Source organism: Psammomys obesus, unplaced genomic scaffold (assembly GCF_907164565.1).
Source record: "Psammomys obesus unplaced genomic scaffold, mPsaObe1.curated_primary_1811, whole genome shotgun sequence".
In the NCBI taxonomy this organism is placed as follows: Eukaryota; Metazoa; Chordata; class Mammalia; order Rodentia; family Muridae; genus Psammomys; species Psammomys obesus.
Window position 1 is genome coordinate 6,128,431 of NW_026587759.1, and position 13,797 is coordinate 6,142,227.

General features: G+C 40.5%; 1 protein-coding gene across 1 annotated transcript in view; it reads right to left on the reverse strand.

The window, feature by feature from the left end:
- Window positions 1-1,033: 1,033 nt before the first annotated feature.
- Adgrv1 (adhesion G protein-coupled receptor V1) overlaps window positions 1,034-13,797 on the reverse strand; it is a 520,333-nt gene continuing 507,569 nt past the window's right edge. Inside the window, exons 86-88 of the mRNA XM_055604066.1 lie at window positions 12,829-13,017; window positions 10,099-10,276; window positions 1,034-1,426 (exon numbers count right to left, since the gene is read on the reverse strand). Coding sequence (XP_055460041.1) covers window positions 1,308-1,426; window positions 10,099-10,276; window positions 12,829-13,017 — 486 coding nt within the window. The 3' untranslated portion in view covers window positions 1,034-1,307. The remainder of the gene's footprint in view (window positions 1,427-10,098; window positions 10,277-12,828; window positions 13,018-13,797) is intronic.

The following is a 13,797-nucleotide window of genomic DNA, read 5'->3' on the forward strand; positions in this document are numbered from 1 at the left end:
TCCCTAGAATCTAAATTGGGAAAAGGATTTTCAGTTTTAATATTCGAAAGTACAAATTTTCAAAAGACCCATAAGATATGGGGGCAGGGCGTGACAACCCAGTGTAGAGATGGGAGTCAGCTGGAGATGTGGCCTCTTCTGTATATACTCTTGATTTTGTTGTGGAGTTTTCACCTTCTACTCATAAAAACAATCTGTTTATTAGAGCCCAATGTAAGAAGGATGGGGGGGGGCTTTGAGAAGAAAACAAAACAAAACAAACTCCAGTCAGGATAAATAATGCTGTGCAGGTTTCATAGAGCGTACAGCCATACCTGACACCCAGATATAGCACTGTGGGGCTTTATTTGTAGCTTCAAGGAAAATTATTAAGAGAGAAAAGTTTCTTAAATTGTTAGGTAATGTCACATTCTTCTTTGGGATGATGTTTAGGTTTATTTTTTAAAAATATGTAAGGGCTCCAAAATGAAAGGTCACCAAGCATTCTTCTGAGTAACTCTGTTCTGTTTCCATCACATCTTCTGGAAACTCAGTAAATGAAATAATCTTGACTACAATAGTGTTCTGGGCGAGATTTCCTGATTTTTCATTCCAAGACAAAGAAAGACTAAAAATCACAAACCAAGACAATTTTCTCCAAAACAAACTATACTGTTTGAATGAACCTCCTCCTGGTTTCGTGGATGAGTGCGCTGGAGTTATTTTTAACTGGGGACAGAACATCCATTCTGGAAAGTATTCAGAACCTTGAGTTTGTTGAGGGCAGAAATGTATCTTGCTATGAAAAAGACCAGCACAATCTCAGGGCCCCATCCACACTCAGGTGTCGAATCATTCACACACCAGACAGGAGGTTTTTCAGGACCTAAAATCATGTAACTGGGGAGAAGTGTAGACTTTGGATCCCTTCCAACCCCTGCTGGAAGAGACAGGTGCCTGATGTCTTCTGACACACTCTCTGTCTTTTAGCTCATGTGTATTTATTCGTAAATAATGAGCCTGGATGATTCCAACTGGATTCTACTGTTTTTTATTGATAATTATTTTCATTAAACAATGTTAGCCACATTAGTATGACTAAGAAACAACTAATATTTTTGGAAGGTGATCTTTTATTACAATGGTCCACTTTTAAGTCACACAAATACTAGTCAATGTATATTCCGAACAACAGTCACTTCTGTGTTAGTCATTCAGTGGGACACACAGACCACTACTACATGGCTGTACGTGTTTACAGCAGTTGGTTCAAAAGCTAAGACAAACAGGAAATTGTCCTCTTTAGAAAGGCTCCGTGTTCCGGAGGCTCAGAGGTGGGTGTCGGCGATGGGAATCCTCCTGAGTTCCACAATCTGGGAGTCGGTCGGTGTACCTCCCTCCTGGCTGCCCTGGCCGGATTCATTGTCACTGACACTGAGACCAGCCCCTAAATGGAAGAATAAACACAGAAATCCGAACTTTTAGGGCAGTAAATTCTTAATGATCAAGTTACATTAAACCAAAATATCTTCTGTATTAGTAAAAGTCCAGGCTATATACTTGGAATAAACAACAAATACATTAAAATTATGGAACTATACTTTAAATTGACGCTACTTTGGCAGCTTTTAAAAATAGAAATTGAAGTCGGACACAGTGGCACATGCCTGTAATCCCAACACTGAGGCAAAGGCAGGTGGATCTCTGTGAATTTTAAGTCAGCCTGGTCTATGAAGTGAGTCCAGGACAGCAAAGGCTATGCAGAGAAACCCTGTCTCGATAAACCAAAACAACAACAACAAAAACAGGTAAAAATCTGATTTCTAAAGACACAACTTTGGACTCCTTGTGTTTTCCTTATGTTTTGAGACAGCATCTCACTCTGTAGTCCAGGCTGGCCCTAAATTCACAGCAACCCTCCTGCCTCAGCCTGAGTGCTGAGATAACAGGAGTGAGTCACCACACATGGCTTTATCTGTTTTCCTTGTTGACATGTGATGGACAGGTACAATTTCCAATAGAGAATGTGGTTTCTCAACTAAAGGCTCACCAAAGCGCACAATCAAGCAAGTCAGTAGACCTTTTTGCCCATGGAATAGAAATCATAACCACCAACCCTTTGAGTTCCACTGAGTCCCATAGTCCTGTGGGGTATGCTTGATGGTGGCCCTTAGTGTCTGAGGAGAAAGGCGGCTTCCAAGGAGGAGGTCAGGTGCTGTCCTGTTAGTGCCTTGAGCAAACTGGCACTGAAGACTGAGCTCAGGACAAAGACATGCAAACAGCAAGTACCAAACATTCCCATCAGAAACCCAGGAAGCTGGCTGCACGCACCACCTCAAACTTCTGTTTGGAAGATATTCTACTACTGTCACTGCGTTTTCCTCCACAGTGGAAAATAATTTAAAAGTATACTAGATCAATACCTGTTCTTTTCTTCAGCAATGTGGGAACTGTATAAAAACCCTAGCGTTCTTTTTCTACACACACACACATAGACAGAGACAGAGACAGAGAGAGAGAAAGACTACAGATGAGGTCACAGAGTATGCTAGTACCAATTACAGGGCAAGAGCTCCCAGCTTCCCCCTCTGCTGGCCACTCAACTTTGCAGACCAGCAGGTAAGAAGCTGGTGGCAGCAATAGAGAGGGAGATAGGAAATGTCTGAGCTTCAGGATAACCTGTGTGGAGAAAAAAATCAGGCACCTATCCATATCAACTTCTGGCTGGGCTTCCCCTGATCTTGTCTGTCACAACCTTCCTATGTTTCTGTGTCACATGAGTTGCCCATCCATGCTCAGATCCCCTGACTTTTGCAGTTTTTTTTTTTTTTCTGTTTCTCCCATTGTCTGGGTCTCAGTGTCGTTCCCTTTGATGGCCTCTGCTGAGATGCACTTCTCATTCTCTGCCCCCTTCATCTGGCTGCCCGTGCTTTTCCTATGAACAGCAGGGCAGGTGCTGCCTTCAATGCCTGTAGGAAATCATGATTCTCTTCCAAATGTCTGCCTTTGCTATTGGGTTACATCCTTCCCATTGCTCTCACTCACACTAAGGAAGAACTTAGTGTCCTGTGGGTGCTTGATGTATATTTATGGTGTATACTCAGAAACCAGGCTTTGAGCCCACCTGCTTTACCTTAGGGCTGGGGTCTTGGTACAGATCCAGTGGTCTTCCCTGACATCCTTTTCAGAAGTTTCTCAAAACATGAAACACAAATGGCTGAGAAACACTTCAAAATTGATAAATACCCTTATTCTTCATAGAAATGCAAGTAAAACTACTTTGAAATTTCATCTTACCCCAGTAAAAATTGTCAAATCAATAAAACAAATGGCAGCACATGCTGGTGATGATACAGAGAAAGGAGAACACTTAGTCATGGCTGGGGGAGTGAAAAATTGGAACAGTCTGTGGAAATCAGTGTGGAGATTTCTTGGGAAGCTGGAAATAGATCTACCCAAGATCCACCTATATCATTCTTGGCCAGATACCCAACCAACCGTACCATCCTACTATAGTGTTACTTGCTCAATCCACATTCACTGTTGCTCTATTAATAATAACCAGAAGTTGGAAACAGCATATATGCCCATTAGCTGGTGGATGGCTAGTGAAAACGTGGTGCATTTACACAACAGAATATTATTCTGTTGTTAAGAAAAAATGATCCAGCTATACCACTCCTAGGCATATATCCAAAAGATGCTCAAGTATACAACAAGGACATTTGTTCAACCATGTTTGTAGCAGCTTTATTTGCAAATGCCAGAAGTTGGAAACAACTAGTTGCCCCTCAGTTGAGGAATGGATACAGAAATTGTGGTACATTTACACAATGAAATATTACTCAGCAATTAAAAACAAGAAAATCATGAAATTTGCAGGCAAATGGTAAGAACTGGAAAAGATCATCCTGAGTGAGGTATCCCAGAAGCAGAAAGACACACAGGGTTTATACTCACTCATAAGTGGATATAGACATATAATATAGGATAAACATACTAAAATCTGTACACCTAAAGAAACTAATCAAGAAGGAGGACTCTGGCTGCGATGCTCAATCCTCATTCAGAAAGGCAAAGAGGATGGATATCAGAAGACGGAGAAAACAGGGAACAGGACAGGAGCATATCACAGAGGGCCTCTAAAAGACTCTACCCTGCAGGGTATCGAAGCAGATGCTGAGACTTATAGCCAAACTTTGGGCAGAGCACAGGGAAACTTATGAAAGAAGTGGGTAAGACCTGGAGAGGACAGGAGCTCCACAAGAAGAGCAACAGAACCAAAAAAATCTGGGCACAGGGGTCTTTTCTGAGACTGATACTCCAACCAAGGACCATTCATGGAGATAACCTAGAACCCTTGCATTGATGTAGCCCATGGCAGTTCAGTGTCCAAAGTGGGTTCCATAGTAATGGGAACAGGGACTATCTTTGGAATGAACTGATTGGCCTGCTCTTTGATCACCTCCCCCTGAGGGGGGAGCAGTCTTACCAGGACACAGAGGAAGATAATGCAGCCACTCCTGATGAGACCTAATAGACTAGGATCAGAGGGAAAGGGAGGAAGACCTCTCCTATCAGTGGACTGGGGGAGGGGCATGGGTGGAGAAGAAGGAAGGAGGGTGAGAAAGGAGGAGGGAGCTACAGGTGGGAAACAAAGTGAATAAACTAATTAATAAAAATATAAATAATAAAAACATGATATAAAAAAGAAATGAACTATGAAATTTGAATGTAAATGGATAGAGCTAAAATCAATCATTAAAAGTGAGGTAACCAAGACCCAAAAAAACAAATATTCCATGTTTTCTCTTATGTGTGGATATTAGTTTTTAAGCTGTTAATTTGTGTTTCAGTCTGAGTGATCACAGAGGTTAGGTAGTAAGGTTCAGTGAGTTAGTAAGTACTTAACACTACTAAAGTGGACAAGTACCTGGTACTAGATAGGTTACAGTGCCCAGAAGAAAACCTGCTAGTTTTACTCTGCTAAAAGAACTTAGCAGTTAGATGACTTCAAATGACATATTGCAATACCCACAGATCAGTGCATTTCTCAACCCTCATCAAAGAAGATTCTTCTTGCAGTAGATGGGAATTAACACAGATACCTACACCTCAACAATGTGCAAAGCATGAAGACTCTGGAACATTCAACCATAAGTGAATTGTCTTTATCAAATCCTTCTTTTCAAAGCTCAGGAACCTATGTGAACAAGAAACTGCAAAAATAAGAGGTAGTAGATGGCTCCAAAAAAGTCAGGGTCTTCTAGACGCAATAGGGCTAATACACAAGTGAACTCACAGAGACTGTGACAGTATGGGTAGGACCAAGTGAGTTCAAGTTAAATAAAACCTCAGCATGAGAATGGGCAGTGGTGACAATAAAGTCTTCCTCCTAGCCAAGAAGCCCCTCTTCATTTTCTGGGAAAAAGGAAATCGCTTTCCTCCAGTGGAGTGTCACATGGTGCATCAACCACACTTCAGACCAGGCCCATGCCCAGGAGTAGTTGACCAACACAAAATGAATTCTGTGTTTTTATGTGTTTGTTTTGCCTTTTTTTTTTTTTTTTTGGTCTTCTTAGTATTTTCGTTTATTTTTATTTCCTTTTTTAATTTTTTAAATGTTTGTTTTTCATGGGGGGGAAGAAAGAGGAGAGGGAGCCATATGGAGAGAGAGGGGTGAAAAGAAAATGAGGTTAAATAAAGCTTCATAGGTAGGGAAGTGGAGGAGGACCTGGGAGGAGCTTGGAGGAGGGAGAAGAATGTGATTATATAGTATATGAAAAATTTAAATAAAAAGAAACTAGGTTTTGCACCCTAGATTTTGACAAGTCTTCTTTCATTTCAGGGCCTTCTCTGGTCTTCTGGAGCGCTCTGAAAAAGTCAGACCAAGGAAAGACAAATACTGCATGTTTCTCTTGCATGTGGACTCTAGATATAAATGTTCATGTGTGCATATTTTAGAACACCAAATAAGTCAGGATGAATGAGAAGGAAGAGGCACACAGAAAGGAGGGGAGCACAGGGGAAATGGAATATACATGCATGCAAGCACAAGGGGAGGGGAGGAGCTCTGCAAGGGAAGAGGTTCAGCAAGAGGAAAGAAGTGGCAAGGCAGATAACAACAAAGTATAATGACATAGACGTATGAAAATATAACAAACCCATTTCTTTGTATGCCAATACCTCAATTATTTTAAAATCCATGTTGTTATACTTTTCTAGACTTATATATGGTATCTCTACATCTTACATATGGTATCTGGCTCAAAAATGTTAAAATGCTGTGTGAGTCAAGCTACGTCTTGGTAGGCCAAGACTAGACTACAGGTCAGTGTTGAATTCTGCTGGGGCATGTGAGTACCTCCTCTGTGTAGCCATGGCCCATGATGGCATGTGTCCAGGGGCTGATGTTTGGTTATTATGGTATCTTTTCTAATAATACAGATAACTGGTGTTAGCAATTGCCATTTTGATCTCTTAAAATATTTTTTCCTAAGAGTTTAGGGAACTGTATGGAACACTAAGCTAAATCTCTAAGCAAGTCATTCCATGCATTCCTGAACCAAATGCACTCCGTACTTGTTATATATATAGATCACAGATCTAATTTAATTATGGCCCAAGAATTTATCCTACTTCAGTGTTTGAACATAAAGATCTAATGACACTGTATACAGAAGTAGGACCTAATGTACTCAGATCATAATTTATAAACTCCTTTTCAGTCCCAACTCTACTCGGTGTTTTATATAGCTAGTTATTCTATTCTCCTTAAAACTCTTTTCTGTCTTTATTTGTCTTTATTTCCTAGAGTTTCTCAGTGGGACTTTCTTCCCTTCTGACTTAGATGCAAGCATTATCTAGTATGTTCTTGTTTCCCATCCATTCTCTTTTCTTTCCTTTCTAACTTCGTCTTTATTTCTTTTCCTTTCTTATCCCTTCTTCTACTCTTCTACTTCAAACTTAATAATCTCCATGACTACCAATAAAATCTCTGCCCTAATGTATTTTAAATAGTATCTTCTATCCTGGTCCACTGTCTGAGATTCAAATCTTATGACTATTCATCAGGGATGCTTTGCCACCAAGAACACCCATTTCCCGCAGCAAACACACTAATGAGGCTCTGTATGCCTACCCACGTGAGCAGCAGGTCTCTGTGTGTCCTCTGTTCTTCGTCAGCGCCTGTGTTGTTATTTACCTTCCCCACGTGAGGTCTAGCACCCCTGGCCCACTCTGATCTCTTTCCAGCTTTTCTGATACTGCTTATCATTTACTCTTTATACTTTTGTGAAAGGTTTTTATTTTTATTTATTTATTTTTTTGCCTCAAAAACCTTCCGTGATCCACTGTAGATGCCCCACAATTTATGACTACCAAACTGCATTTTAATATTATGCTAAACAGCAGCAGAGGTTCTGTACTCCCTAAAGAAAATTATCGCTAAATACATTCTAGAAATGCAAGGTTAAATTTAATAACATTGGTCTTTTTACAACTCTTCAGAACTGCTAAAATGAAATTTGAACTGTGAATCTATAGTTTCCTTAGTACTTCTGGGCAGGGGATTGAGCCCTCAAGGATCTACTACAAAGAGCTCAAGGAGTGTGTTCACTGACATTCATCACAGAATTGCTGTGAGTTACTAACCGTGCAGACAAAGCGTCTGCCAGGCTCTATCAGGCTGTTGGTCCTGCCCTGTCCTAACACTGTTCTCACAAACAAGCTTCACACTGTTGAGACGGAAAGTTTTGTTTAGGTTCCTTCAGTGTGTAAGGTCCTTCCTGCATTACTTTCCTGTTTAAACCCTACACATTCTTAAGATGAAAAAGCTGATCTCAACTCTCTCTAACTTCCTTCATGATCTATTGTCTTCTTCCTTAACCCTGTGCCTATTCCTCCGTAGCAGTCCCTGATTTCCCATTTTTGTCCATCCATTCGTTTATGGTTTGAAAGTTCCCCCTACAGGCATAGGAGTACCAACATCAGCTGTATATATAGGGTTGAGTTTTTATTCATTTCAGTAGGATTTGTCACTTCTCAGAAGGGCTTGAGGGGCAGTGTGGCATCCTGGGTATGAGCACAGGGAGGGATCAGGAGGCAGTGATTTGTTTTGTGGCCTCATCATTTCTAAATTATGAGATCTTGATGTGAAATACAAAATAAGATGTAGTCCCTGGGATTTGGAAGTTTTACTTTGTGAAAACAAAAATGTTTTATCAAATCAATATACCTTTATAGAAAAAGAAATTTATGCTATATTGAAACATTTAAAAACAAGCTTTTAAAGAACTTCCTCTTCATGATATATCTTCTTGCTTTTTAAAAAGTTCATTGGCACCAAGGACCATGCATGGAGGTAACTTAGATTCCCTGCTCAGATGTAACCCATGGCAGCTCAGTCTCCATGTGGATTCCCTATTAAGGGGAGCAGAGGCAGTCTCTGACATGAATTAGGTTGTCTGCTCTTTGATCACTTTCCCCTGGTGGAAGAGGATCCAGGCAGTCCTGATGAGACTTGATAGGCTAGGATCAGACAGTAGGGGAGGAGGACTCTCCTTTTCAGTGGACTAGGGGAGGAGGATGGAGGGAAGAGGGAGAGTGGGTGGGACTGGAAGAAGATCAGGGAGGGGGCTACAATAGAGATACAAAGTGAATAAATTATAAGAAATAATAAAATAAAAATTAGGGGTCTGGAAAGATGGCTCAGAGGTTAAGAAAACTGGCTATTCTTCCAGAGGTCCTGAGTTCAATTCCTAGCAACCACATGGTGGCTCATAACCATTTATAGTGAAATCTGGTGCCCTTTTCTGATACGCAGGCACACATGCAAGCAGAATACTGTATAAATAATAAATTTTTAAAAATTAAAAAAAGAGTTCATTGGTATTTTTATAAGAGCAACAGTTTAAATTTTTGAGAAAGAAAATGTTTAAAAATGTTTTTAGGATTTGAAAAAAACTCTAAAATGATTTAATGACTATTTTTTATTCCCAATAGATTTATGACAAATAAAGTAGTTAACATGTATCCCTATGATAGGTAATCTTGACTGCCAACTTGACCAGACCGAGAGGTAACCTAGTCTACTAGCAAAGCACACCTCTCAGGCTTACTGCGAGGTCATCTTCAAAGGCCATAAGATCACAGGGACTCACTCTGACTCAGTCGGTGGTGTAATCCTCTGCTCTTTTCAAGAAGGGAATGGACACCAGGAGGTGTACCACTGCGGAAGGCGGCCCCGAATTGGAGGAAGCACCCCTTGAAGACGACATCCTGCCCCTGGGCCCTTCTGGATGCTCTTTTTATACTCTGGTTACCATCTTTCCTCATGCCCTGCCTTGATGTTTCTGTCATGGTCCTAAAAGCAATAGAACCAGCTGACCATGGACTGAAGCCTCTAAAACTATGAGCAGAAAGAAATGATCCCTCTCTTGTTTCACTCAGGTATTTGCCAAAGTGGTGGAAAGATCACACCACCATTAATGTGGACATTTACACACTGAAAAACACGGTATTCATTAACAGTTTCCAGGCACAATCAGATTTGTCACTTTCTCCATTTCTAGGTGATGTGCTACTGAGTTAGGGGTCATTAGGATCTTATTTCTTTCCGCATAAGAATTACTCTCTAGGGTTACAGACTGAGTGGAACTGTAAACACACACTCACACTCACACACACATAATGAAATACCACGTGTTATTTTCACACTTAGGAAACTGTAGACACATACAATGTTTGTTGCTTCTGAAAGTATCTGGAAACTGTTCCTCACAAGTGATGTCTTTTTTTGCAAATCAGAGGTTAAACTGCTCACTGAGGGTACTTATATTGAATTTGACTTCCTAAGATCTTGGTGTTCAAGCTGCATTTTAGAACACAGATATTTACATTTAGTTAGAGTATGTTGTTTTCTTCCTTAAAAGCAAATTGTATATTATTCTTAGACTGTGTTAAATTTGATGCTAAGAACAAAATATCTTAGGGTTTGACTGGATCAGAAATGGGTCTTGAGAATCAGGATACGCCAAGTGTGCAAACACATTTGTGGAAGGAGAGATAAAGAAGCTTCTCAAGACTGCTTCTGATGTCATTTGTAGCTGTCATACATACCAGTTTTTAATGCAAATATCAAGTCATCAAACTCCTGTGACTCCTCATCGGCTATCAGGGACCCTTGTCCATAGCCCCCAGAAGAAGGGAATGAGGCACCATTCTGTGGACTTGTCTTCAAATCAGGGCTTGCCTGGCTGGTCTGTTGGAAGGACACTCTCTCCCAGTCAGATGGTACCTTTTTGGGTCAGGGTAAAAGAAGAAGGAAGTGATACTTGATAACCTGAATGTACACATTTATTTTGAAGCTCAATTTTACCATGTGTTTCTACACTTTATTAAAGACTGTGAATGGCCTATTGAATTGTTTTTATGAGATTTCATGTTATATTTGCTCTTTGTAAAATTATGCCTCTTCTAGAGTTAGTTTAACCTGATTATTTAAAACAGATTCTTCAAGCCGTATGTAGATTGCTGTGATGCCATGTATGGGGAGATAAAACTAACATTTTTTTTTTTGGAAAATATATGTTAAGGAAGTTCAGAAGAACATTTCAAAATATTAATCCAGAACATATTATAAATAGAGTCTGTATACAAAAGACATACTGAATTAAGGGGAATTTAACCAATCCTCATTTTTTATTTCATGCTCAAAAACAGTTCTGTCCTGAGATGATTAAAAATATTCCTGTCTTTCTAGGTTACTGGCAAACCAGGTTAGTGTAAATGAGCCCTTAATCCTTCTTTTCCTTGGCCTTCACTGCTCTTGCTGGCTTTTTAGACTCCCGCAGTCTCTCCCTGACAGCTGGAACCAGGCCAGTTCTGAGCCTCGCAGGAATGCAGGCAGACAGACTTTACGCTATGCAGTTGTGCAACACTCAAGCAATGGCTCCAGCCCAGGACCCGGACGGCCACAGCTGTTGCCTTCTATAAGGTCTGCTGAGAGACCGCAGGGACACTTCAGACTGAGTAAAAGTAAACTGAGGGGCCTTAGAGATAAACTGGAGAGGAGGTGAAAGCTCGGGATTATTGTCAGTAGGCACCCGGGAATCTAGAACAGCAGTCTTCCACACAACTTTCTTCAGTGACAGAAACATCATATCCGAATTCTCCAACACTGCAGCTTCTGGGCGCATTTGTCCGTGGGACATTTACAGTGTGGTTGGGTGAAGGACAAACTAGATCTCTAATGTCAGCGACACAGAGCTGAAAGATATTTCACAAGACAGGTCAGACTAAGACAAGGGTTATTGAATGGTAACCATTCAATAAAACTGATGAATTTTAAAATATTAGTTGTTTGTGTTCGTTGTCATTATGATAAAATAGCTCAGTTTTAAGAACAACTGGTGTATGAAATAGTATTAAATGTCAATATATTTCAAAGTACTAAGTTTCTTTATTTTTGCTTTATGTGAATCAGTGTTTTGTCTCAGGCATGTATGTGCACCGTGTGCATCTCTGGTCCCTACGGAGGCCAGACGAGGGCATTCTATCCATGGAACTGAAGTTATAGATGGTTGTAAGCTACCAGGTAGGTGCTGGCAACTGAACCTGGGTCTTCTGTAAGTGCTCTTAGCAGCTGAGCCAACTCTCTAGGGCTGGCATATCTCAATTTTTAATCATCCTTCTTAAACTTATTCATTTGATAGCCAAAATATTTTCGTTTTAATCAAAATCTTAACTTTTCTCCTACCTAAAGGCTCCAACAACCAGTTCTCTACTTTATTTTCCCATATGAGTTGATAAGTCTTTATATTAAATTTTTCTCATTCACATCAAAAGGCTATCCATAGTAATAACAGTGTGATCATTTGCTTCAGCTTTAAACTAACAGGAATGAGAGTAAATCCTGAATTGCAGAGAAGATAAGAAGATAGACTGATTATCTATCATCTATGTATGTATATCTACCTATCTGTCTGTCTGTCTACCACATCTCTATTCATTGGCCATCTCGCAGTTATACATCATTATTTATCTATCCATCTATCATCCTATCAATATTTCCTTTTCAACAAAGTGTTTCTTAATTTCATGCCAATATTTTTTCTGGGTAGGAACACAAATACTACAAACACTGTTTTCCTTGCTTCTTCATTCCTAAGAATGGCAGCCAAGCACATGCCTGGTCTGCACAGCTGTGAGGGCTGTGCATCACTGCCTCTTCTGGGACAGATATACTCAGGTGCCTTTCGGTTGAAAGAGTGGCCCTTCTAATGTTGCCAAAAGACGAGGGTGGAGGGCATGTGAGTCAGACTCAGGAAATCAAACTTAAAGGGACAGAATAATGTAGCCAGTAGAGGGAGGAAGATTTTATAGAGGAAATCCTGACTGGATTTTCCAGGAGTGCCACAAAATCACCCTCCGAGCCTTTGTTTTAGAATATTTGATGGCATTTAAATTTAAAGGTGTGCCTGCTTGCTTTCTCTTTGTTGAGTGAAGAAGTGTCAGGAGCATGGGCAAATAAAGATAGCTTTGACTGTGATTTTAGGAAGAATAGCATTTTAAAAGAAATTTTCTTAGACATATTCAATCTCTATCACATCAAATTAGAAATTCTGAACATTTTTGAAGGAGATAATAGATTGTTCTCTGATGTCTCAGTATACATGTCTGGTCCATGTTGCTCACAGGACAGAAAAAAAAAATAACTAAGATACCTCAACTAATACTTCAGAGAGAAAAGGCTGCAGAGGTCAGTTAGACCCTCCTGTTTTATACTCTTAATGTAAGGGAAGGTTGGACAGTAAGGGAGGGAGAGGCAGAAGTGGGCTGGGGACACACCTCCTCCATGGCCTTGATGAGGTTCTGGGTAGACTTGTTAATCTCTCCAGCTGGAGGCATTCCGCTCCCAGGAGTGAAGAAGGCTGTGCTGGGTCCTGGGTGGCCATTCATTTCCACTGTATAGCTGGCCTTCATAGGGCAGCACGTTTGGTTGTGTAAAATGAAATAAACCACAAAAACATAAAGTCCCTATAAAGGAAAAAACAAACCCATTAGTATGTCAAAGCCAGTCTGTTCAGCATGGCTGAAGCAAAAACACAGCACTAAGTCTAACTGACCGTCTTCAGGAGGCTCCTAATGGAGGAGTGACTAGGAATGCTGGAGTCAGGCAAGTGGTCCTTGCACATCCCTGGTCATAAAATGTTCATCTGTGTAGCTTAGGAAGAGTAGGCTCTCACTAATAATTTTTCTTAATATAGAAGTAACTCTGAATGTACCTTACTAACACATGAAAACAAATTATAGAAATTTATTAACGAGCTGTATAGAGCTTGGTCTAGAAAGCAAACATCTTGTCCTCTAAGAAGCAACCATTTTACTCATCTATCTTGATGTCTATGTAGGCAGTTGAGTCATTGTGCTGACTGTGTGTGTGTGTGGCAAGAGCCTCCTAAGCTGCCGCTTGACGCGCTGTGTGCCTCTCACCTACTTATCTTATTTGGAACGGAATCACTGCATAGGGACTCTGGATTGCTTAACATTCAACATTCAGCGCTTCTCCATAAACATTACACAAGAGCAACAAAGCTATCTTGAGCATTCTCCAGAAGCTTTTAGCCCTTCAAATTCCTCAGCAACACACTCAAACTCCTGATGATTACTCCGCTTCCGTCACAAGGAGGGACTCTGCTTTTTTGCTTGTGTTCTGTTGGTTACGCTCTTTTTCCCTCAGGCTTTCTTACGTACTCTACCGTATGATTGCTCCGCAAAGCCTGGTGATTCTGACAGTCTCATTTAGACAATGTAATA